General features: G+C 30.9%; 2 protein-coding genes and 1 pseudogene across 4 annotated transcripts; 1 reads left to right on the top strand and 2 right to left on the bottom strand.

Moving 5' to 3' along the window:
- The first annotated feature begins 3,259 nt into the window (after positions 1 to 3,259).
- Positions 3,260 to 4,446, top strand: LOC111302442 (transcription repressor OFP13-like; annotated as a pseudogene).
- A 3,552-nt stretch (positions 4,447 to 7,998) lies between these two features.
- Positions 7,999 to 9,162, bottom strand: LOC111302068 (uncharacterized). The gene has a single exon (XM_022898006.2). It carries the CDS (start codon positions 8,935 to 8,937, stop codon positions 8,350 to 8,352), a length of 588 nt encoding a protein of 195 aa, XP_022753741.1. The 5' UTR covers positions 8,938 to 9,162; the 3' UTR covers positions 7,999 to 8,349.
- A 3,005-nt stretch (positions 9,163 to 12,167) lies between these two features.
- LOC111301256 (transcription factor E2FB-like) lies at positions 12,168 to 19,963 on the bottom strand. Of its 3 annotated transcripts, none has more exons than XM_022896793.2 (14): positions 19,533 to 19,963; positions 15,723 to 15,912; positions 15,493 to 15,549; positions 15,143 to 15,228; positions 14,981 to 15,069; positions 14,838 to 14,892; positions 14,127 to 14,179; positions 13,990 to 14,040; positions 13,848 to 13,896; positions 13,652 to 13,717; positions 13,492 to 13,571; positions 13,129 to 13,354; positions 12,804 to 12,870; positions 12,168 to 12,718 (listed from the first exon to the last, which is right to left on the bottom strand). In XM_022896793.2, exons 1-14 carry the CDS (start codon positions 19,728 to 19,730, stop codon positions 12,588 to 12,590), a joined length of 1,398 nt encoding a protein of 465 aa, XP_022752528.1. In that variant the 5' UTR covers positions 19,731 to 19,963; the 3' UTR covers positions 12,168 to 12,587. The 3 variants fall into 3 exon arrangements, with proteins under 3 accessions (XP_022752528.1, XP_022752529.1, XP_089600862.1); XM_022896794.2 differs by having other exon boundaries at positions 13,492 to 13,568; positions 19,533 to 19,962; XM_089744736.1 differs by lacking the exon at positions 15,493 to 15,549.
- Between the last annotated feature and the right edge of the window lie 1,916 nt (positions 19,964 to 21,879).

Raw genomic sequence — 21,879 nt, 5'->3', positions numbered from 1 at the left:
ACCCTTGTTTTTTTAAAAATTTTCCCATTCATCCAACTTTTGAGTTAGTTCACACCTAGATCCCAAAACATCACGACAATGCTTAGGTTGTCTCAATGGCAATAGCCTTAGCAGCATGCGAAATTTGATGTTTCACTTTCAATGTAGGAAAAAACATCTTGTTCATTCATGTCATCTCAATGAATTTTTTACTCTTATTTAGTTAGAGATCAACTGCTAAACATTATAATGTTGATTTTATGTTGGGTGTTCTAAATACATCACCAAATTTTTTTTATACACCTTCAAAATTTTCTTTCAAAAATACCCATATACCAAATACCAACTTTAACTTTTAGTAAATGATAAAAATACCCTTAATAGCTCATACACCTAAAACCCACCTCATATTTCTTGAAAATGGATTTTCGAGAGTTATATTGTGTTCTTAAAAATCTATTTTTGAAAAAATAATATAACTTTTGAAAATAAATTATCGAAAAAAAAACACACCTCTTGAAAAATTCATTTCTTAGAATTTGTTGTTTTCTTGAAAATGGATTTTCGAGAGTCATCATGTACTATCGAAAATTCATTTTTGAGAATACAAAATTTTTTTAAATATATATTTAATTATAAACTCTTGTTAATGAAAAAATCAGGATCTCTAATCTTTGTGTCACTAAAAAGTATCATCAATAGACTACCAAATTCGATAGTAAACTGGTGGCTAAGAGATTATATACTGTCGTATTTGTCAATTTACTGATGACATTGTTAGCAACAATATTTTATAGGATGTTCAAGCTCGAATTAGCATGCACGAGTCATCGATATGCCCATTTTTACTTGATCATTTGTAAAAATGGAAGAGACCAAGTTCTCAAGCATGCATAGTATAAAAACGGTGTTTTCGATTTTCTAGAAACTCAAAAGAAAGAACAAGTTTATACCTTACATGTTGAGAACATCAGTTTTAGTTCAATTCACACACATAATCAAGTAAATAGGTTTGTAAACACATAATTAAAGCTTTTGATTAAAAGTGAAATCGAGTTTCTTGGATATAAAAATCTGAGAAATCTCAAATTTTTTCGAATATGCATTTTTGAAAAGACTTAAGGAATATAAAAAATGGATATCTGTAAAAATAAGGGGTTTTTCAAAAATGAATATTTGAGAAACTTCAGAGTTTTTCAAAAATCCATTTTCGAAAAGCTCAATTTCAAGAAGTAAAAAAAGAAAAAGAGATAAAGGGTAGGAAGGGAAAATAAAAAGGTTAGAGGTATGGTGTATTTAATAAAACAAGTAAAATGAAGTTTGAATTTGAAGTGTATATAAAAATGAAATGTACATAACATTAAATAGGGTGCATTTAGAATTCTCCTTTTATGTTTCTTTCTTTCATTTGTGCCATTTAGCTCTTTGCCTCTGCCAACTATTGACAAACACCTTTGATATGATTTGTTGACTCTCCCAATTAAACCGATAGGCCTAAAGCAAGAAATGGATGAAGGGTTTTGACATTTGGAATTAGAGAGATGAAAGAAGCATTTAAACAAGTGTCCAATTTGGCATTAGTGAGTCATATTAGCAAAATCAATTGTCCCTAAAAGCAAACAAAAAAGAAGTTCTGATTTCTGAATCCTCCATTTGGCAGATAAATTACAGTTTTTCCACATTCTTCATCTTCTAATATACATAGAAAATAAAACAAAATAATTAATAGGAAATAGTATTCTCCAAGTAATTAAGAATCAGAACAAATTCTTTTCCACTGCTTTATCTTTGGGTAAAAAAAATTACTACAAATGCAGATTCAAACAATGTCACGATCTAATATTTATATATGTAATAGGTACTGAACCTTGAGGCGAGTTATTGATCTTCTTAGAACACTAGATAACCTTCAAATAATTGGACAATGATTTGACATAAAATATCAATTTAGTGGGCAAGTGGCAGCTTGAAAACAGCACTAAAATCTTTTATCTTTCTCACAATGAGGGTGTGAATTGTTTAATTCAATGGATTAGATTTAATATCTAACGATCTCAAGTATTCGAAAAAAAGCAATGGCATTACTGTAGCTGATAAGTCATTATCAGAGAAGTCGGAAACTGCTCCCTTAAATTCTTCCTGCTGAAAGGATTACGTTGAACAAATGCCAAGATTTAAATGAATGGTACTTAAAGAAGCATAAATCTATAGGAGACTGGCCCCTGCGAGAGAATTGAATTCGAGTACAGACATGAAACGTGAAATAAAATGAAATGTTGCAAAAATATTTTCTGCAATTGAGGAAGCTTATTTGGATGAAGTCATATTCATCATACGAAGAGAAAACAAATTTTCTTTAAAATATTAGCGCCTTTACTTTTATGCAACTGTTCATTAATTTCTTTTATTTGGTAACTTAAATTCTCTTATTGATTGGACTAAGGATTTTTTTTGGCACAACCCAGTAATTGTTCGAGTTGGGATTCACAGAAATCCTACGCCGGTGGATTGGCTTAAGGAGTCGTGCGTGAGCTGTTATGTAGATTTTGTAATTATAAACTAATATGATAATACTAATAAAAATGATATAAAAATAAAAATAATATAATTTAAAATTTTAACAAAATTTATATATAAATTTAATAAAATATAATATAAAATATATTTTTAATATATTCAGATGAATTTAATATAATAATTTTCATATTTTCTTACGCTTCACAAAAGATAAATACAAAAGTATATATGAATTGACAGATATACTGTTATGAAGGACTGTCCAGTTCATGATTTTTAATTTTTTGAAGGGCAGTTCCCTCTTACCTTTATCAATCATTCGAGTTTGTCTTCTATAACTTTCATCACATGCAATTACGTGAAATGTTTCCATTTTAAACAGAAACAGAAATTTAGTGAATCAGGAACCACCGGTCAGTGAAAATTTACTACTATTTTTACAAGCAATTCAAGTTCGACTGAAGTGGTTGTTGTCGGAGTTAAAATTAATTCATCTTTCAAAAGTTTCAAAGACTAAAGCTACTTCTGAGCTAAAACAACAGGTTCACCTCTCACTTCAACAGGCCTGAAAGAGAGCCAGACAGCGAAGCAAGAAAAAATGGGCACTTCTCTACGTAACACGCACCAATAATTTGGACTTGAAGGGATTTTTCAGCCTGTCCTTTCTAGCATAGGTGAATCTGATTGAAGATAAAAAATTTTGAAGTAAATTTTTTGAAAACTTTTAAAATTTTTTTCTGAACTTTTTTTTTATAGACGAAATTAATAAATCTGTGGACAGTTCTTCAATGATTAAATTCTGAACATCCCGAAAAAAATTTTTGATCCGTCGCTGTTTTTTAGTACTAGCTATACCTAGCTAGCTAGCTAAGGCTTCGTTAGCCAAACAAAATGAAGTTTTATGATGTGAAGCTACAATAATGCTCACATGAAGACCCCCAACAAACCCTCGTCTGTTTTTCACCTTACTCTTGGCGAGTTTGATCTATGCTGCATCTAACTCGATCCATATAAAATGGAGCCTAGTCAAGCAAGTATGGAAATACAGCCTCTTTAATGGTCAGGATTCAAGAAGATGAAGCTTCCTTCCATCTGTAAGAAGCCAAAAACCAAAGGATTGTGCAAATTATCACTTGTTAAGAAGTTCAAAGCCATTTCATTCATGACCGAGCCTAAAAATTTAAAGAATTCCAATTTTATTTTATCAGATACTGCCAGGTTTATTTCAGCGCTGGACTCCTTGTGCTCTCAGTCAAGAAATGGCTTCACAGTGCCTAAAGAGTCCAAGAACTGCTTCAGATGGCTAGCAAGGCACTGAGATCAAACAGGCTGTTTTTCGAGCCAGGCAACACGAATTCGATACTAGAGGCAGCCAGGTTCCCATTCGAGGATTGTGTGGCATTGGCTTTAGAAACAGCAGATCCTTACATGGATTTTCGAATCTCAATGGAAGAAATTGTTGAGGCTTGTGAACTGAAGAATCAAGAGCATCTAGAGGAGTTATTGGCCTGGTACTTGAAGATGAACAGAAAGAAGAACCATGGCTTTATAGTGGGAGCCTTCATCGACATGTTTGCTACTGTCAATTCATGTTCCTCTTCTTTTATTTCTGCTTCTTCAGCTTCATCTGCCAGGACAACAGGCGAGTGCGAGGAAGACTGAGGATTAAAGCATTCGACCATGAGCTGAGAAAGGAGTAAAAACATGCAGAGTAAAGCTCAGATATGATTCCAACAAAGTTCCCAGTATGTATTGATCTTGAATCATATGTAACAATAAGTACTCCATATGTAATATACAATACGTACAAAAATTGTTTTGAACCCTGCAAAGGTACTGATATTATAATATATTGATCCAACATTATTTATATAGATAATGTTTTTAGGCCAAATTTTATTTAAAGAAGAAAAAAAAATAGATAAGAACTTACTGATAACTCTATTTTAGATAGAAGACACATGTATCTATTATTAAGTCAGATGTTCAAATGTGATCATAAAAAATTTATTTTCAAAATGTTATTGTTGAATTTCATAATGAGATCACTATCATTAGAGAGTGTCTAAACTCTAGAATTTGGATCTTGACTTAACCTCAAAGACAACCTTAATAGATGTTCTTATATTGATCCATGCACCCACTTTTATCAATTTTCGTTCTGCTTTAAATTAAGTCAATTTAAATGAGAATTGAATCTCATATTTGTAAATGTATTATGATTGTTATTAGAAATGAGAAGGAAAGAGTTGCTTAGGGGAAAAGTGATCATGTTCAATACTCAATATGTTTTTCTTGAGGAATATCATAATAGTTTCTTATTCATATAAAAAAATATGACAGAAGTAAATAACATGTTAAAAGTTATGCAAAATTTTTAATGATATGATTATCTTAAAGTTTTTTGAAATTTAATTTTACATATAATCTGTTCAACAAGTTTTATCCATATATCCGTTATAATCGGTTTTAATAGAAAATTTTTCAAGCTTATCTAAATCTTGTTGTTTTAGAATTATTTTTTTTCATCTTGTCGTCTTCAAGTGTTTACTTTATTTATCAATGCGTTTATTCTCATGGAGTGAATTCAAAATTCAAAGCTCTTTTCCTCAAAAAGAAAAAATAATAATAATGATAAGACTTTTATGTTTTTCCCTTGCTTAAATTTGTACTCTTTCTTTAAAAAAAAATAAAGGTTAACATAATAAAACAAGCTTTGACCCAATTGCTCATCTCGCTTTGAGGATTGATCTTGCTTGAGTTGGGGGTTATTCCCTATTATCATAGAAAAAAAAAAGTTGATTCAAAATAATACTATTGAGGGAATGTTTGGTTGAAGAGAATTCGTAAATTTTTATAGATCCCAAACCCAAATAAAAATTAATTTCAGAAATTCTTTTTCATCTCTTTCTACTTTTCTTTTTTTAGCAATTAAGTATCAGAAGGTCAATTTATAAGCAAGGGTAAATTGAAAAGGTACTCTTTTCTTGTTTTGATCTAGGGTATACTATTTATAGTTTTTTTTTTTTTTTGTATATATGATATTAGATTATACAATAACTGTTCATTTCAACATTTGAATTTGTAAATTTTAAGATCTTACCTTTTAACCGTTGAGATATTTTTGGAGGGACAAAACTTACATGAAATTATTTAGATGAAGTTTGTGAAATTTTTTTAAACGATTTAATAAAAATTTTAATCTGATAAATTGATAGAGTTTAATGTAAATATCAATTATTTATATAAAATTTATTAAAATTTTAGTTTATAATTCAAATTTTATCAATATTTTTACTAAAAATGTTTACTTAATAAATATATCAAAAAAATTTTAAATTTTGCACGCTTGATCTATATAATGAGATTTTTTAATCTATCAAATTTAATTTTTTATTTTAGTTTTCATTTATTCATTTATAATAAAAAATTTCACAAATTTTACCTGTAAAACTTCATGTAAACCTTTCCTTTTTTGGAGATAGTATTATTTTATGTTATTATTGAAATTGAAATTTGGTTAACTTATTTTAATACTTTAAAATATATGTACCCTTAAATATTGATATAATCATGGTTCTATCTGTTCCTATTCAACTATTAATTTGGAAATTGGAATCACATTTTTTCTCATTCTATGAATCAAATATATGATAAATGTTTAAACAAAAACATTTTCTATTTTTGTAATCACTTTATCTCTATAACTCATGTATCGCAAGCCCCAAATAGTTGATTGTTAATCCAGGTAGGACAACTCAAATTTGGTCCAATGAGTAACTTGTGCCAACGGGATGCCACTATAAGTGATAGTAATATTTTCTTTAATTCTCTTTTTTTTTTCTTGTAATGTATGCATATGTGATCTTAGATGGATGATAATGAAAGCCCCATCAGATTAGAAAATTGTTGAAAAAGCAGTCACGGTTTGGTTGCTTGAATTGACGGTGGAGTATTACTTATTGGGTGGTTCAAAACAACCCCTATTTTTTTTCTTCACATCCTATATATATATATATATATATATTTTTTTTTTTTGAAATTATTTAATTATTATTTTATCTTAATTTTAAACCTTTCAAAAATTTTAGTAAGTTTATAACTTTTTGGAAATAAAAGTTAAAAAAAATTTAGATTTGAGAAAAAAATTAATTGAGAAAAAAATAACTTACAAAAATTTTTAAACTTTTGGATATGCAAATTCGAAAACTTCTAAGAGTTTTTGGATTTGTAAATCAGAAAATGTTTAAAAACTTATGGATTTACAAATTTGAAAGTTTAAAAATAAAAGGGATGTTAAAAGAAAAAATAATAAGGTATTTTCATTTTAAAATAATTTTTAAAAAAATGTATGAAAAGTAAAACATGTGAATAGAATTACCCTTATTTATTTTTGTAAGTAATTGATTATTAAAAAATGAAAGCAAAGAAATTGAAGAAAATATCATGGAAAGAATACAATTTTTTTTAAATAAAAAGGGAGAGATAAATATTTAAAAAATATTACCAAAATTAATTTTAAATAATGAGTCATCTATGACCATTTAATTCAATAATAAAGATATGCATCTCCTACTAAAAAAAAGTTGGAATCTCCCTTTCTTCAAATTCAGATGAAGATAACGAGTCATCTACTCATTTTTAAATCCAATAAATGTGAAATTTGAATTCAGTAACCAATAGAAAGAAAGAAACTAATATGTACACCAGCATATTGAGGAAAAAAAAACATTTCTTTTTTGTTTTTTATTCAAAAACAATTATAATTTTCAAATGTTGAGTCAGGTATAAGTTAGCCCACAGTGCCCACGAAATCACCTAACTTCTTTGAACTTTTGTTCAAAGAAAACCAGCCTGTGTTTATTGCTAGAAGCAAAGGAAAATCTTTTGAATATTTCTAAACAAACCAAACTTGAATCACTTTTTATGTATATTCACAAATTTACAACAAAAGCAAACTCCTTATCTCCAAAACCCTATTTTAACTAAGAAGGGAAATCATAAGATACAATTAGATAGTTAATTTGACTATAACCCATATATATTAATGAATTCTGTCGACTACACTTAAGAATTTAAGCTCAAATTCTAACACTTACAATGATTTTTTTTCGATTATCATATTAGGGTTTCTTTTGTAAAATATATATATTTTATTCAAGATTCAAGTACTAAAAAAATTCTACATACAATCAATGAGATTTATATTTTCCTTGAAACAATGAATGAAAAGTTTTTAGAGGCTATGGAATGCAGGACCTTATAAAGTCCCTATGATCAATGACCAGAAAAGCTTAATTAAAATGGTGGAGCCTTCTCTTTGATTCAATCATATCCCATATATTTAACATCAAGCACTAAAGGACAATTGAGAATACTCCTAACAACCCAACAAATGTAAAAGCATATATATGGGATGAAATGAAAGTGATGAACCCTTTCAAGTGATGGAAAATGAAAAAAGGGCCAACAACTCTTTTGCTTTTTTTTTTTTTTTCAAACCTAAAAACAGCAACAGATGTAGCCAACTACTAACATTAAAAACTGCACAGTTAGTTATAAATGCAAATCTAAGATTTTTTTTTCTCTGTTTATAATTAAAATAATTTTTAAAAAATAATTAAAAAGGAAATCACAACTTGCAACCTTCTTATAAATTGCTTATCAATTTTTTAAACAGAAACAAAAACAAAATCTTTTTAATTATTGTTGCTAACTATAGTTATATGCAAAAATCTTACATATATAGCACCCTGATTTTGACAAACCGCCATGCGCCTTCCCACGTGCGAATTCAATGTATTCACACGGTTTGTCATCCCAACACGTGCCAAAAGCTTTCTTGCTCTAGGATCATCCATGTTTCTCTCCATGAACAACACACGGTTCCTCCAGTACCGTAACAATCTCCTTGGAGATAACCTGGTTCCAGATCTCCATGAAAGCCTTGACAATAACATCATGGTGGCATGGAGAATTCAGCTCCAAAAAGCATTGAAGAAGCTCCCGAAGATCATCTTTGGTGTAGAGTTGTTTTTCCATGATCATTTGGATCATCGAATGTCGAAAATCTTGATATGGGTCGTTTGAGTCCTTCACCACAGCGATGCTGTCGATGATTTTAGGGCAAGGGCTGAGCATAACTTTCGACGGTCTTGAGAGATCAGGTTCAGATTCAGAGTTGAGGGTAGTGGATGATGATATTGTATCGATATTGTTGAAAGAGAAGGAAGTGGATGTCAGGTCATCGTTTTCCATGGCTGAAACGGCAACGTTTCTATCGTGAGAACTCGACGAAGAGGAAGGCTTAAGAATTTGGGGTGCAGAGGTTTTGGATTTTGGTTTTGGTTCATAAACATCAGAAAGGTTTTGCCTGCCACAGCCACATCCAGCATTGGCTGTTAACAGGGTTTTTAACAGATTTTTCTTGTTGGAAGACATGAAAATAAAAGAGAGTTGAAGAAGATCCAATGTTGTTTGAAAACCTTGAAAAAACCTGATATAGAAATGGATTGTAGTTTGCAGGGTTGAGTGGGACAGATTTGTTGGGGGTAGAAAGGCTAGAGGGGTGATTCTTGGTAAGAGTCTTTTTCAAACGTTCCCTGATTTTTAGTAGTGGCTAGGGAGATGGTTTTGAATGAGAGAAAGGCAATTTGGGGTGGGACTCATTTTCTCTTGGTCAGTTTTTTTTTTTTTTTTAATTTTATTTGAGGGATTTGACTTAGAGGAAATTAAAATCACGGGCATGTGAATTTTGGGATAGGATTTTTCTTTTTTTTTTTTTTTAATCCTTTGTGGGTTTCAATTTTTTTAGCTAAAGATTCATTTTCTGTGGTAATTTTGCTGATAATGATGCTTACAAACCTCAAGTACGCTTATTAGTGGCAAATCTTAATGAAACCCTTTTTCAGAATTTAATAAGATCCGAATTAAGCTTTTTAATTAAGATTTAAGTTTAGGTCTGATTTTACTATTTTTTTAAAACATTATATTAGATTTTTTTGTGCAAACCTTATCGAATATATATACTATATTCTTAAAAATATATATATAGTTTTATAATTTGTACTAATGGTAACTATATTAAATTCATAAAAAATCTCCCGACCTACCTAAAGGAAAGTGTGTGTGTCTGTCTATACTTATATTTATATATATATATATATATATATATATATATAATTGGGTCAATCGGTGCATTGGTTTTGTTTAGAAACATATGCAATTTTAGATTTTGAGAAGTAATTTAAGAAAAATTGATATTAGAATAGAATGTGTAATTTTTGGATTTTGTTGATTTAGAGAATATAAGATTTTTTTTTTTATTTGATTCATGAGAATAAAAAATTATTTAATAAAATTTTTTATTACATTATTTTTGATAACATGTGATATTTATAATATTAATACGTTAATAATACGTGATACATATATAATACATTATTTTTGTTGAAACTAAATAATTATAAAAAAAAAATTCTATTTTCAATAAATATAATCTTATGATTTTAATTATTATTCTAATATTCTTGTCCCTATACATAAATAACACCCGGATCAACCTTTTAAACAAAAAGATAAGACTTTACATATTTTCAAAAAAGACTTTTCATATTTTATATAAAAATATTTTACGTTTTAATTTTTTATATTTTTAATTAAGATTGTATTTTTTATCCTAAAAAAATTATTTTTTCAACAAAAATTATATTTTTATCTTAAAAACGTTATCTTTATTGAATTTAAAAAAAAATTTTATTTTTTTTACGTTTTTAATAAAAATAACGTTTTTATTTTAGAAACATTATTTTTTTAACAAAAATTATGTTTTTATTTTAAAAATGTTATCCTTATTGAATTTTAAATACTATATTTTTTCATGTCTTTAATCAAGATTATATTTTTTTATCTTAAAAAAGTTGTTTTTGTTGAATTCTAAATTTTTTTTTCATTTTACAACAAAAACTGCGTTGTCTTCTCAACGAAGTACCTTAAAAATGTTGTTTTTATTAAATTCTAAAAAATAATTTTTTTCAAAATTTTAACAAAGACCACCTTTTTAGTTTGAAAACATTATTTTTATTGAATTATAAAAAACAATTTTTTGTTATTTTTTCAACAAAAATCGTATTTTTAATCAAAACATTTATAAAAATTTCAATAATCTTATGTTAAAAAAGTAATTTTTAAAAAATATATTAAAATATTATTTTTATAATATTTTATAAAAAATTATTATGTTTTTAAGATAAATAATATTATTTATATAATCTAAAAATGTAATTAAGTTAGAGCAAATGAAAAAAAAAAATTACTTTTCTTTCGAAATCTTAAAAAATTTTAGGAAGATGAGAGTTTTTTATTTTCTTATTTTCTCACTTTTTGATAACATTAAAATTTTTAAAAATCTCAATAATTACATTTTTGTGAACCAAATCAAGAAATTAAATTACAAAAAATAAGATTACGAGAAAAAAGTTACTTTCTCTCCAACGAAATATCCTATTAATATCTAGATAATAATTATGCTCCCTACAACTTAACAATAAAAAAATAATTATAATTTTTAACTAACAATTAAGAATAATTATAATTTCTATACGTTAGCGTAATTAATTTCTACCATCATCGAAAGAAAACTTGTACCATCATTTTTAGAGAACTTGTGAATGTTCACTCTACACAAATAAAATAAATAGCAGCAAACAAACTAATAATTTGGATTATTACAGCAAAAGCAAAAATTTTACTATTTAAACGCTTAATTTCTATAACGAAATGACAGTCTTAAATATGTAAAAAAAAAAAAAAAAACCTTAAATAAAGCTAAAAACCAAGCGAATTTCAAACTTAAAACAATAGCAATTCTTCAATTTTATCCAGTGTCAATTTCTTCAAACAAAAATGATTTCATTTGAGTATTCCTTATCTCATTTACCAATGGCGCATTCATCAACACAGAATTAGACTTAATTTCTTTACAAATAATATGCAATTCAAGATATTTTTTAGCTTGTGATAAGTTGCATATTTGAGATTTGAGATCTCTCACAAAAAGCCAATGAGGTATTGGTTTAATGGTAAGAAAAAAATCTTAAAATCTTGATATATTAAATTCAAAGTTTATTGCGTGGGTTTGTTTTAAAAATATTTAGTTATATTCTAATTTATTAGTTGATTATTCAATGATAATAACTTTCAAAAAATTTTGCAAAAAAATTTTGTTCTGGCTGATGAGGCCGGAGCGATAGTGGGAACCTTTGCTTTGGCTGGCATATGCTGCAGAAAAAGCTGCATCTCCTATAGGGTTTCGTCCAACAGTGGCTCTGACTGCCATTGTTGCGAGTTGGATAGGAAAGAGGGTTGAAAAAGTAAGTAAAGTATGCAGGTACTTCCAAGTTTAATGCCCTGTCTCACATTTTAGCGTGCAAGTAAAACATTTTTTTCTCTCTGGTGTTTCCCATGGAAATTGGAGTTTTTCTTGGAGATTCACTGAACCTTTTGAGCTCAAATCATTTTTCACTCTTGGTAAAAGGTCAATAATCCTAGTTCGAACGCCTCTAGCAAACTTAATGAATTACTCATGCTCGATCCCAAGACAATATCAATCCAGGAGTATCTGTTATGTTGAGAGGGAACTTCTCAAAAACAGCCTTGCCATGCACTGAATATCCCGTACAAGTCGCAACATCTTTATTTCATCAAAATTTTGCTCAAATACAGTAAAAACAAGGTACATCAGATCACTTGTTTGGGATCACACCATGTCGATATGACCCTATGCCAGTCAATCTAACGAGAATTGCTGGTTGATGCAATAAAAGTAGGAGGGATGGAATAATATACAGGGACTAACTCAGATAGAATAAGACTTTATTTACTACAAGATCACGTGGATCATTTGTATTACTTACCTTAAACTGTACAGTGGTTGTGCCACCTACTTCCTATTCTTTAGCTCCTCGAACTTTTAGGAACATCAAGTAGCCAACTTTCGTGAACTTCATGCCAATCTCCAAAGTATCAGGAATGCTCTCAACCAAAAAAAAAAAGTCAAGGAATCTTCGATTTCACACGTGCAAATATGCCTTTCACCTCTCGGTTGAATTAGCAGAAGGCACTTCAGTTGCATTTGATGGAGGTGTTTGGGGATGTGGCGTGCCAACAGCAGCCATGCCATAGTCATCATGAACTGTATCAAATTCATTCCATTCAACCCCAGCTATAGTCAAGAGTCATGGAATGCAAAATAATAAGAAAGAGGAAAATAATTAACATTAATCTGAGCACATCTCAGTGGAGGATACGTTCAGTCCGCCACATGTCAGTGATGCTAACACTAGGATCTGATAGAAGCCAATAATCAGCATCAATCTGCAAAATAATCAGGAAGTACTCATTAACAATCTATCAAAAGAGCATGAGAATTAAAAACTTTGTTATGAATATTTTGAAATGCTGAATCAAATCATGTTTTCAATAGAAAATGGGAATATGTCATTGAAAAGCAAACCCCCCTTTAGAAACAATTAACACATAAGTTTAAGGTCTACAAAAAATATGTTTACGATCTCAAAGCTTTTCTTTTTTCTCGAAGCAGCAATATCCATAAAGTAAAAGAATTGAACTTACGTCAACATCTGAGGGAACAATCTTCATGATCCCACTAACAAAGTCCTGTGACGAATTAAGATCTGAGCACATTCTATTAGTATCTTGGCCCTGCATTTCAATCTCCTTCCCTCTGCTCTCTTCTGTTACCATTGTTGTTGCTGGGTTATCATTCAAGCCTGAAGTTGATGGAAAGTTTGGAGGTGGATCTACACCTTGTATCTCTTCAAATTTCTCCTCAAATTGACTACAATAGCAGAGAGATGAATCATCAGGAAAGTTGGACATTTGTCTTTGGCACAATGGATTTGCCATGCCATAAAAAATAAAGATTAAAATTGCATGCAAGGATACCAACTTTTAACCAATAAGAAGCAGCAGTACCTGACAAGGTAAACATCTATAGGACCCATTGAGCTTCTGAGGACAATCCTGTATCTCCTCTGGGGATAGTCTACAGCCTGCTATAAAAAGAAAAGGTGGCAATTATGGTTGAACATAAAAACATAAACCACTTGTTAATTCTTCAAGCCTTCAAGACTACCTCATCAGGATCTGGGACTTCCAGAGTGGTTCCATGTGGAGCTTTAATAGCTATCAGTGTCTCATTCTAAACAAGGCAATGAAACATATAGTTAATAGTAGAAAGTAGAGCATCCTAAGGATTAGCCATGCCAGGTGACTTTACAATTACCAACTCAAAAACAAATAGTATAATAATATTTGAGCAATGAACAAACCTGGAAGCAGGGTAAACTCTTGATATCTTCCTCTGTGACAAAAAGCCACCTGAGATGGGAAAAGGTGAAATGAGTTAAGTTGCTCTGCTGAAATCATGGAAAAATGTAGAAGTAATAATATCTTAAGTAAATGAAGATTTACTTTTGATTGTTTTCATCTTCACTGAGGTCCCTCAATCTTTCTTGCATTACTCTGTAAAATATAGAAACCTCAGCAACAATCCAGAGAATGAAATCAATTTAGCTGAGATACAATAGGAGAGGCTATAGCAGCTTAACCTTATTTGTTCATCTAATCTGTGTTCCTCAATAGAAAGGTTCTCAACCTCTGCCTGCAAGGAATGTTACTACTATGAAGTTTTCTTTACAAACTTAGTTGATGAGAAATGTAAAGGTGTTTGATCCATCACTTCCAAGTATTTTATTTATTAGGCGATAAAAATTAACTGGATGCAACTCAAAGCTTTATCATTTGTGTTAAAGCATCCAAATAATAGGCCACGGCTTTCAAGCTAAAATTAGAGGCCAAGAAAGACAAACAGAAAGATTCAAAACTGCCAATGAGAGGTGGTGATAAAGATGTCTTGTCTTTTGCCAGAAGTCTGGGTCTGAAAAAAGAGTTGGAAAGCAGTTTCGGTAGCCTAACCCAGCAGGTTAAGAAAGCATTGATGGATCCACAGTTATACAGCATGTTGGCTTCACTAGAAATGATTGATATTGTCTTTCCGACCGAAAAGGCAGCTTCATCATTTGACATGGAAATACAAGACATTTTGGATTTGACAGTCAAAAAGAGCAATAAAGCAAACCAAAGAGCAGCAAAAAATGAATAGTACGTGTGTATGCACCCCAAAGAAGAAAAAGACAGTAAAATTGGATTAATTTTCCAGTAAATACAAACACTAAATAACAAACCCTAAAAGCTAAAGCCTAAACCATTGAAGAATCTGCATTTCAATTAACAAGTTGTTTTCAATTCATGAATCGTACCTGCAATGTAGCAACACTCTCATCAATCTCCCCTGGCCTTGAGACATCGAGCCCCCTGATATTAGTTAAAAGATGAGTGTTTTCTTAAGTGGGAAAGTGATCAATGCCAAAAACATTTAGAGAAAATAAGAGATAGCTCATACTTCCACTGGATTCTGTTCTTGAGTTTCTTTTCAATGAGACCAACTCCTTCAAGGACGTTGGTTATGTCATATATCCTCCTCTTTTGCACCTGTAGGAATAGAAAACCATCAGGAAATGAAATGGTATGACCTGATTGTTTGAACAAATAATTAAACAGTTACCTCCAATGTATCAGCAGCTTTATTTAAATCAAGAATACCATCTTCAGCTTGCTTAATCAAATTGATGAACTTCTTTGTCAAAAGCCCTGAGTTAAATTCAAAGGACATTATTTCAGTCTCACAATAATTCAATTCCATATTACAACCTAACCTAATTCTCTTATTTAGTTTCTCATACAGCTGACCCCAGAGTATGGGATATAAGGCTTAGTGTATTGTAGATGTTGTTGTTGATAATTCAATTCCATAAGCAGTGTGAAACAATGCCAACAATAAGTTAGCCAAATTAGCCGCTTTAAAATGATTTCAAAAGAAATGCCAAACGAATACATAAGGGAAATAAAAACTACCTAAGGAGCTGTCATAACGACAGGGACCTGCAGGAGTGAGATTATTGCCAGGAGAGCCTGCAAATTTTCAAAAGTTTTCTTATTATCTATATCAACATTTATACCTTTGGCTTCAACAGGACTAGGTCAAAAGATGATTTTTCAAGTAAAATTTGTGGATCTACAATGACCTTCACTGATGGATCACAGACATCACCTTAGTTGTATAACTTGCATACAATATTACTCACCAAGATTTGAAGCAGGAGTTTGAGGACCAGATTTACTGATTTTTGCTAGCCTTGATGTTTTTTGAGCCTTTCCCCCTTTTCCTGCTACAGGTGTCTGGAGGGGACTGCTAACCACTTCGGTACATCCTGGAGGCATTGCCCACTCATTAGGCTCAACTTCTCGATCTGCTATGTCACTCTTCCTCTTTAACTGGTATACCATATAATATTTTCAAATTGTAATTAGAAACATGGGCAAATAAATTTTGGGGCACAAAGTTAATCAAGAAGAAACTTCAGGCTCCACTCAAGAAAAACCATCATATTGATAATAAAAGTAAGTTGGCAGGAAAAATATAGAGGAAATTATTTACTAGAAGCTGAACCATGCACCAAGAAAGATATGTTGGGCATTTTCATTTGCTGACATTATCAAATTAGACTAGAACCTTAAAAGCATTTCTCCATAGGAGAGATAGGGGGAAAAGTAAACAAGGGAAAAAAGTGTATCTTTCAACCGAGTACAGTAGACAGTTTCTATTGTAACTTAAGATCAGTATGTTCCAAAATAGCTCAGCCTTTTTATGTAAACAGAAACCATCTACATTCTACAAAACATTGTAGCGACTAAGATGTCCATAACAAAAATAGCACCAATAACTGAATCCATAGTGATCATCCAAACTGCAAGAGCACAGCCACTAACTACAAATAAAAACCGGTTCCTCCTAATAAGCACCAAGGATGAAAACTAATTGCAGGTGAACTGAAGCAATATAACCTTCTTGTCTTTTCATTTTATCACACGAGATTATTAAAGTTTAAGAGAATTATTGTAAATCTATGTTTTCTTTCAAACAAGCTCCATCAACATCTTCAAAAGGACAATCTTTTAATTAGCTTAATAACATCCTACCCTTATGTATCCAAGTTTTCTTGAAAATTTTGCAGGAATCCCCCAATCCTGGTTCAGTTTGAAGAATGTTCTGGACTATCAACAAAATCTCAAAGACTTTGGTAAAGCTCAGGCTTTCATCAAAATTTCCTTATGGCCCTTGACTGTTCCTTTCTTGTCACTTTCTACATAAAGTTTCACCATTCAAACAATTAATGGTCGATCTTGATTCTTAAAATTATACAGGCCTTCAACATGTAGCTTAGCCAATTGAGCACTATGTACTTGCATTTTTCACCAGATCATTCTTTAAGTAGTACACAAATTTTTACCCAGCAACGGTATTCTGATATCTTGTAAAGTTGCAATCAAATGATGACTTCACTTAGTGAAATAAATTTTGAGCTAGCAAACTTATAACTCTTTTCACCTTCTTGCACCTATTATTGGAAATCACAAAAATCTTCACACTTGAGAGACTATAAATTATAATGATTCCAATAGATAAACAAATGCTTACATACATGATGCATATAATAGAAATGCGTACTAATAGTAATTCCACCATGTCTAAACTTACCATTACCGTAAACGTTTTGACTATGATAAACAAATTATTGAAAAGACTTCTCACTGTCATAATTCTGTATTTTTTTTAAAACACCAGGAAATTATTCAACTTAAACAACCCTTGCAAATAGAGTAACAAACAGTTTACTAGAGAACATGGAAAAGTTCATCCCTTTATAAATTTATGATGAGTAATAATTGTTGAAAGTAAGCAAGATCAAAGCATTGAAAGTAAATGATTCTTACAATTTGCTTCAACCATGACCCTTGGTCTGTAGACAAAAGGTACTCTAAGCTACATATACAAAACCAAACTTGTAGCAGGATACGTTTGTCCCAGATCCCAGCAAGAAAAATCAGTTTCTGACAAGTCTTCCAAACTTCAACTAAACGGAGAAGCACCATTCCTGAGTTTGGATTGATTTTTCTTACTGGCAGCAGATGTTATGTGAAGGTAACCAAACAAAGTCTGTAGCAGAATGCATTAAAGGAAATAATGACTAAGCGATCTTAATTTCAATCTATAGATGTCTGACAAACTGCTTCTTTCTCATGTCAAGAAGTAAACCAAGTAAAAGACCTTAATGCATGTATCAAAACCTATCACACCAAAATCAAATACTAAAGACTTTTCCCAGTAATTAACAGTAAATACCCACTTTTCTCTTCTACAGTCTTCCTACAAAACCAAGGCATAAAAATTCTGTTGACAAGTTACTTAGCAGCCCTAAATAGGTATCAATGATGACTATTTATCTTACTACCTCAAGCTTGAATGGAGGGTGGAAATCACACAGGCTACTGAATCACTTATACTTCTTACTCTCCAGAAAACATCCAGTAAATCCCACCCATCCATTAGATAGTCAGGTAATTAATAGCCATAAACAACTTGCAATGACTCTTCTGCCTCATGATTATCTTAGTGCACTCCATAAGAACTGTAGTTTATTTGTTTTCATTCCAACCATTCAACACTCATAAGTCCTAAGCAATCAACTTGCTCAAAACAAGCAATTGAAAAGGGCTTGATTTTGATGATAATGGCAGACACTGTGATTCAGCACTTCTCTGCATACTTAATTTTCATCTTGACCTGTTATGGATCTTGTCCAAATGCATTCACATACTGGAACTCTATTCTTTCCTGCAACCCATTAAGCCACTGCCAAAAACCCTCTATGCTTCCTACATCTTTCCTGCAACCATCAAAGGAGGAAGTTTTATTCCTTAATCAACCACAAATAAAGTATATGATTTGCATGGCTAAAGTGACACATGAACGATAGCTTTCTCTGTCCATATTTGTCAATGTTTCTCCTCTGTACATGTAGACAGAAGAGGTTACTTTCCAGAACCCTCACAAAACCATTCATCTCTTACATCAGAATAGTAGGAATCTGCTTTTAATGCTATATTCCAATTGCACCTTAAATTAAGATGCAAAAAATGGCTTCAGAACAATTTCAGCCAAGCACCCACATTCTTTGTTTTCATAATTGTCAAACCTTTAACTTCAATATCTCCCTTGTACATTCAAAACACTGATTGTAAAACAATTATCTAAGAAGGAAGAGACAATTAAGTCAACAGCCAAATCTTGAAGCCATGGTGAAGTAGCAGAATGGTCGCATGTTGCTCGGGTCATGGTTGGTAAACTTAGAAAAGAAGGTAAAGCACAATTATTAAAAAGTCAAACTAACTTGATAAGAATTTGCCACATGATGAATCTAATCATGTTGGAGATAGTAAAAAGCTTAATATTGAAGCAAATAATCTATTGTTTAAACAAGTGAACTTCTAGAAATTTACTCTTCACAACGCCATTGATCCTGATCAATATTACAGATTCATAAACAAAATAGACAAATAAATAAAAACATCACAGGTTAAATTGAGGCTGTTAAAGCTTTAGATTGGAAGTTGATGTTTAGCCTGTAATGCCCTTTTGTTTTGTTTTCCTGTTTGGTCTTTGGCCTTGTTTTTCTTATTGGATTCTTCAGTAACTTTCCTGATTGTGTCTTTTTTTTTTTTTTTTTTTTGGATTAACAAAACCCTATTTATTCAAATTAAACCTAATACCAAATTAAGGCAGCAATTAACCCAATGATAAACCAGTTTCACCAAAACCCGCCAAAATTCCCAATTAAAAAAACCACACAAAACCCCAATCAACTAAAAACAAAAATAAAGTTTCAACCACTATTTTTTTCCCCTAAATTCTAATTCCAGCAGCTAAAAATCAAAATTCATAAAATTCAACCCCAAATCACAACCAAATCAAATCTCAACTAAATTCCATGATCAAAAACAAAAATTAAAATCCTTAAATTAAAAAACTTGCAACGGAAGAGAAAAAAACCCACAGGAGACTTAACGACGATTGCTTCGGCTTCTTGATCGGCGATGCGGTAAGGCTCAGTTGAAGCAAAGCGGTGGTAGTCGCCTCCAGGAGCCATAAACGGCGGCTTCATAGAGAAAGGTAGCTGTCGTTTTAGTGGCTGTTGATTTTGCCGCTGTTGCATGGATTGCTTTAACTGCTCCGGAGCTTGAGAACCCGACATCACATAAAAACTTAAAATTTAACTAAAAAAAGGAAAAATAATGAATTTTTGGGTTTTATTGGTTGTTTGAAGGAAAGAAAAGGAGGGAAAGTAACGGAATTGTGGGAAAGGGGAGTCTTTTGGTGGGAATTGAGGATAGATCTGGTGTTTGGGAAGAAGGAAAATGAAAAAAGCGGAGAGAGAAAGTGAGCAGAAAACGAGGGAAAAATTAAAAAAAAAAAAAAAAAAAGCTGTGAAGGGAGGGAATTTTGGTTCGGATATAGCTGTGGAGGGAAGCATTTATAATTATTTATAATAAAAAATTACATTTCACGACCTTTTAAAAAATACCATAAATATAAATTAAATTGTCTTGTTTTTATTTGAGGAATTCCCGCCATTTTAACAAAAGACAAAATTACAAGGGACCCATTTTTTGGATTAATAATAAATTTTTTTTCCTCATTTTTATCTCATTAGAGATTTCAGCCGGTGAAAACTTTTTTTAACTGCAATGTTTTCAGAAAAAACGAACAGTAAAAAAAGTTAGGTTTTAGTTTGAGCTTGAGCCGTAGGATTTGGTGGCTGTTAAAAGAAAAGGAAGGGTAAATTAATTTTACTTAAATAGAAACAAAAGTCAAAAAAGGAAAGAAAATGAGGTTGAATCGGCGATTCGCGCCTTTTGTTGAAGGCAAATAAAGTGGCGATTATTTATCGCTCATTTAGCTCTCCAACCGAAAGTCCGAAACCCTACCTGTCACTTTTCCCACGATTAGGCGCCACTTTGTTAGGCACGGTTTGGTCTGTTACCACTTTGGGCTGGACTTTTGTTTTGGGTTGATTTTTTATCCAAACAACACAAGGCCCCTTTGGTCCTGAAATTGGGAGTGAATTGACATTCATCGAGTGTGAATGTAATTGGACTGAGCCCAGGGATTTGGACTTCATAGCTCATCTAAGCTTTTATAAAAGTGGTCAGCAGCAGCAGCTCTCTTTTACAAGAAATGGTTGAACAGAAAAGCTCATGCTCTTACTTGATCACATATTGCCCCTGTTTTCCAAATTAGTCACCGAAAAATGACAATCTTTAAGGAAGCTATATTCATGAAAATTTTGAACGTTTTAAGCCTCTTCAGTTGCAAAACAAGAAGTGTATTTTTTTTATTAGTGAATATTATATAATTTGCAAATTTTCTAAGGAAAAGAAAGATGTATAACTTAAAATAGTAAAAATTCAAACTGGACTCTATAATGAATCAATACTACCCTATATAAAAATGATCCTTGAAGATTTTGATGATGACACTTGTAAGTTTCTTTTTTTAAATGTTTTGCTTCGTGTGTTCACAAATTGCTTCTATTTTATTTTGTGCTTTGAAAGTTCACAGGTGGCTTCTGTTTTCTTTTGTCTTTATTAGGTGTATTACACAAGTTTCTTTCAAAGTTTTTTTTGGGTTTCGTTTTATTTAGGATTAATGATGGTTTGAAAGAGACGAATGTTAGCGTGAAACCACTAACGGCAGGTGTTTTGTTTGTTGTTTTTTGTCTTTTATTTTATGTTTTTTTATGTGTTTTTGGGTCAAATTTTTGGGTTGCTTTTATTCTTTAATTGGATGTGAATTTTTTTTTTTTTTTTTGAAAGGATTTTGGTATTACAGACTTCAATTCCATTTGATAGTGATGATTTATTGAATCGGGTTAGAGTTTTTTTTTTATTTTTTGCTTTAGTTTTTTTGGTTATTGAAGAAATTTTTTTCTTTTTATGGATTTCATTCAGGTGTTAACATTGAAACTAGAAAACAAACTGTTGTGAGGTTTGCATATTGCTGTTATTTTGATTTAAGGGTTATCTAGATTTAGGGATTGCATGTATACTCTATTGTGAGGTCTATATATTGATTTTTTTTTCTTAAATATTTGTCTAAAATATTTATTGCATGTTATATGGATGATAGTCTGCTGGGTTTTTTTATAGATTGGTTTGTGTTTTTTGGTTAATTACTTTTTTTGTACAAGTATTGTTGAATGTTGTTCTAGATTTAGTTGAAAATTAATCAGTAGTGTAAATATTTAGTCTTTCATTCTGAATTTTAATTATTTTAGTTATTTCTTGAATTTTGTATGGTAAAACAGATTTGGATTTTCAATATAATCTCATGAAATTGGTAGG

The sequence above is a fragment of the Durio zibethinus genome, chromosome 15, assembly GCF_047325235.1.
Source record: "Durio zibethinus cultivar Kanyao isolate XHJ-2024 chromosome 15, ASM4732523v1, whole genome shotgun sequence".
Taxonomy (NCBI): domain Eukaryota; kingdom Viridiplantae; phylum Streptophyta; class Magnoliopsida; order Malvales; family Malvaceae; genus Durio; species Durio zibethinus.
The sequence above is the reverse complement of the archived record's forward strand: the minus strand, read 5'-3'. Positions and strand labels throughout refer to the sequence as shown.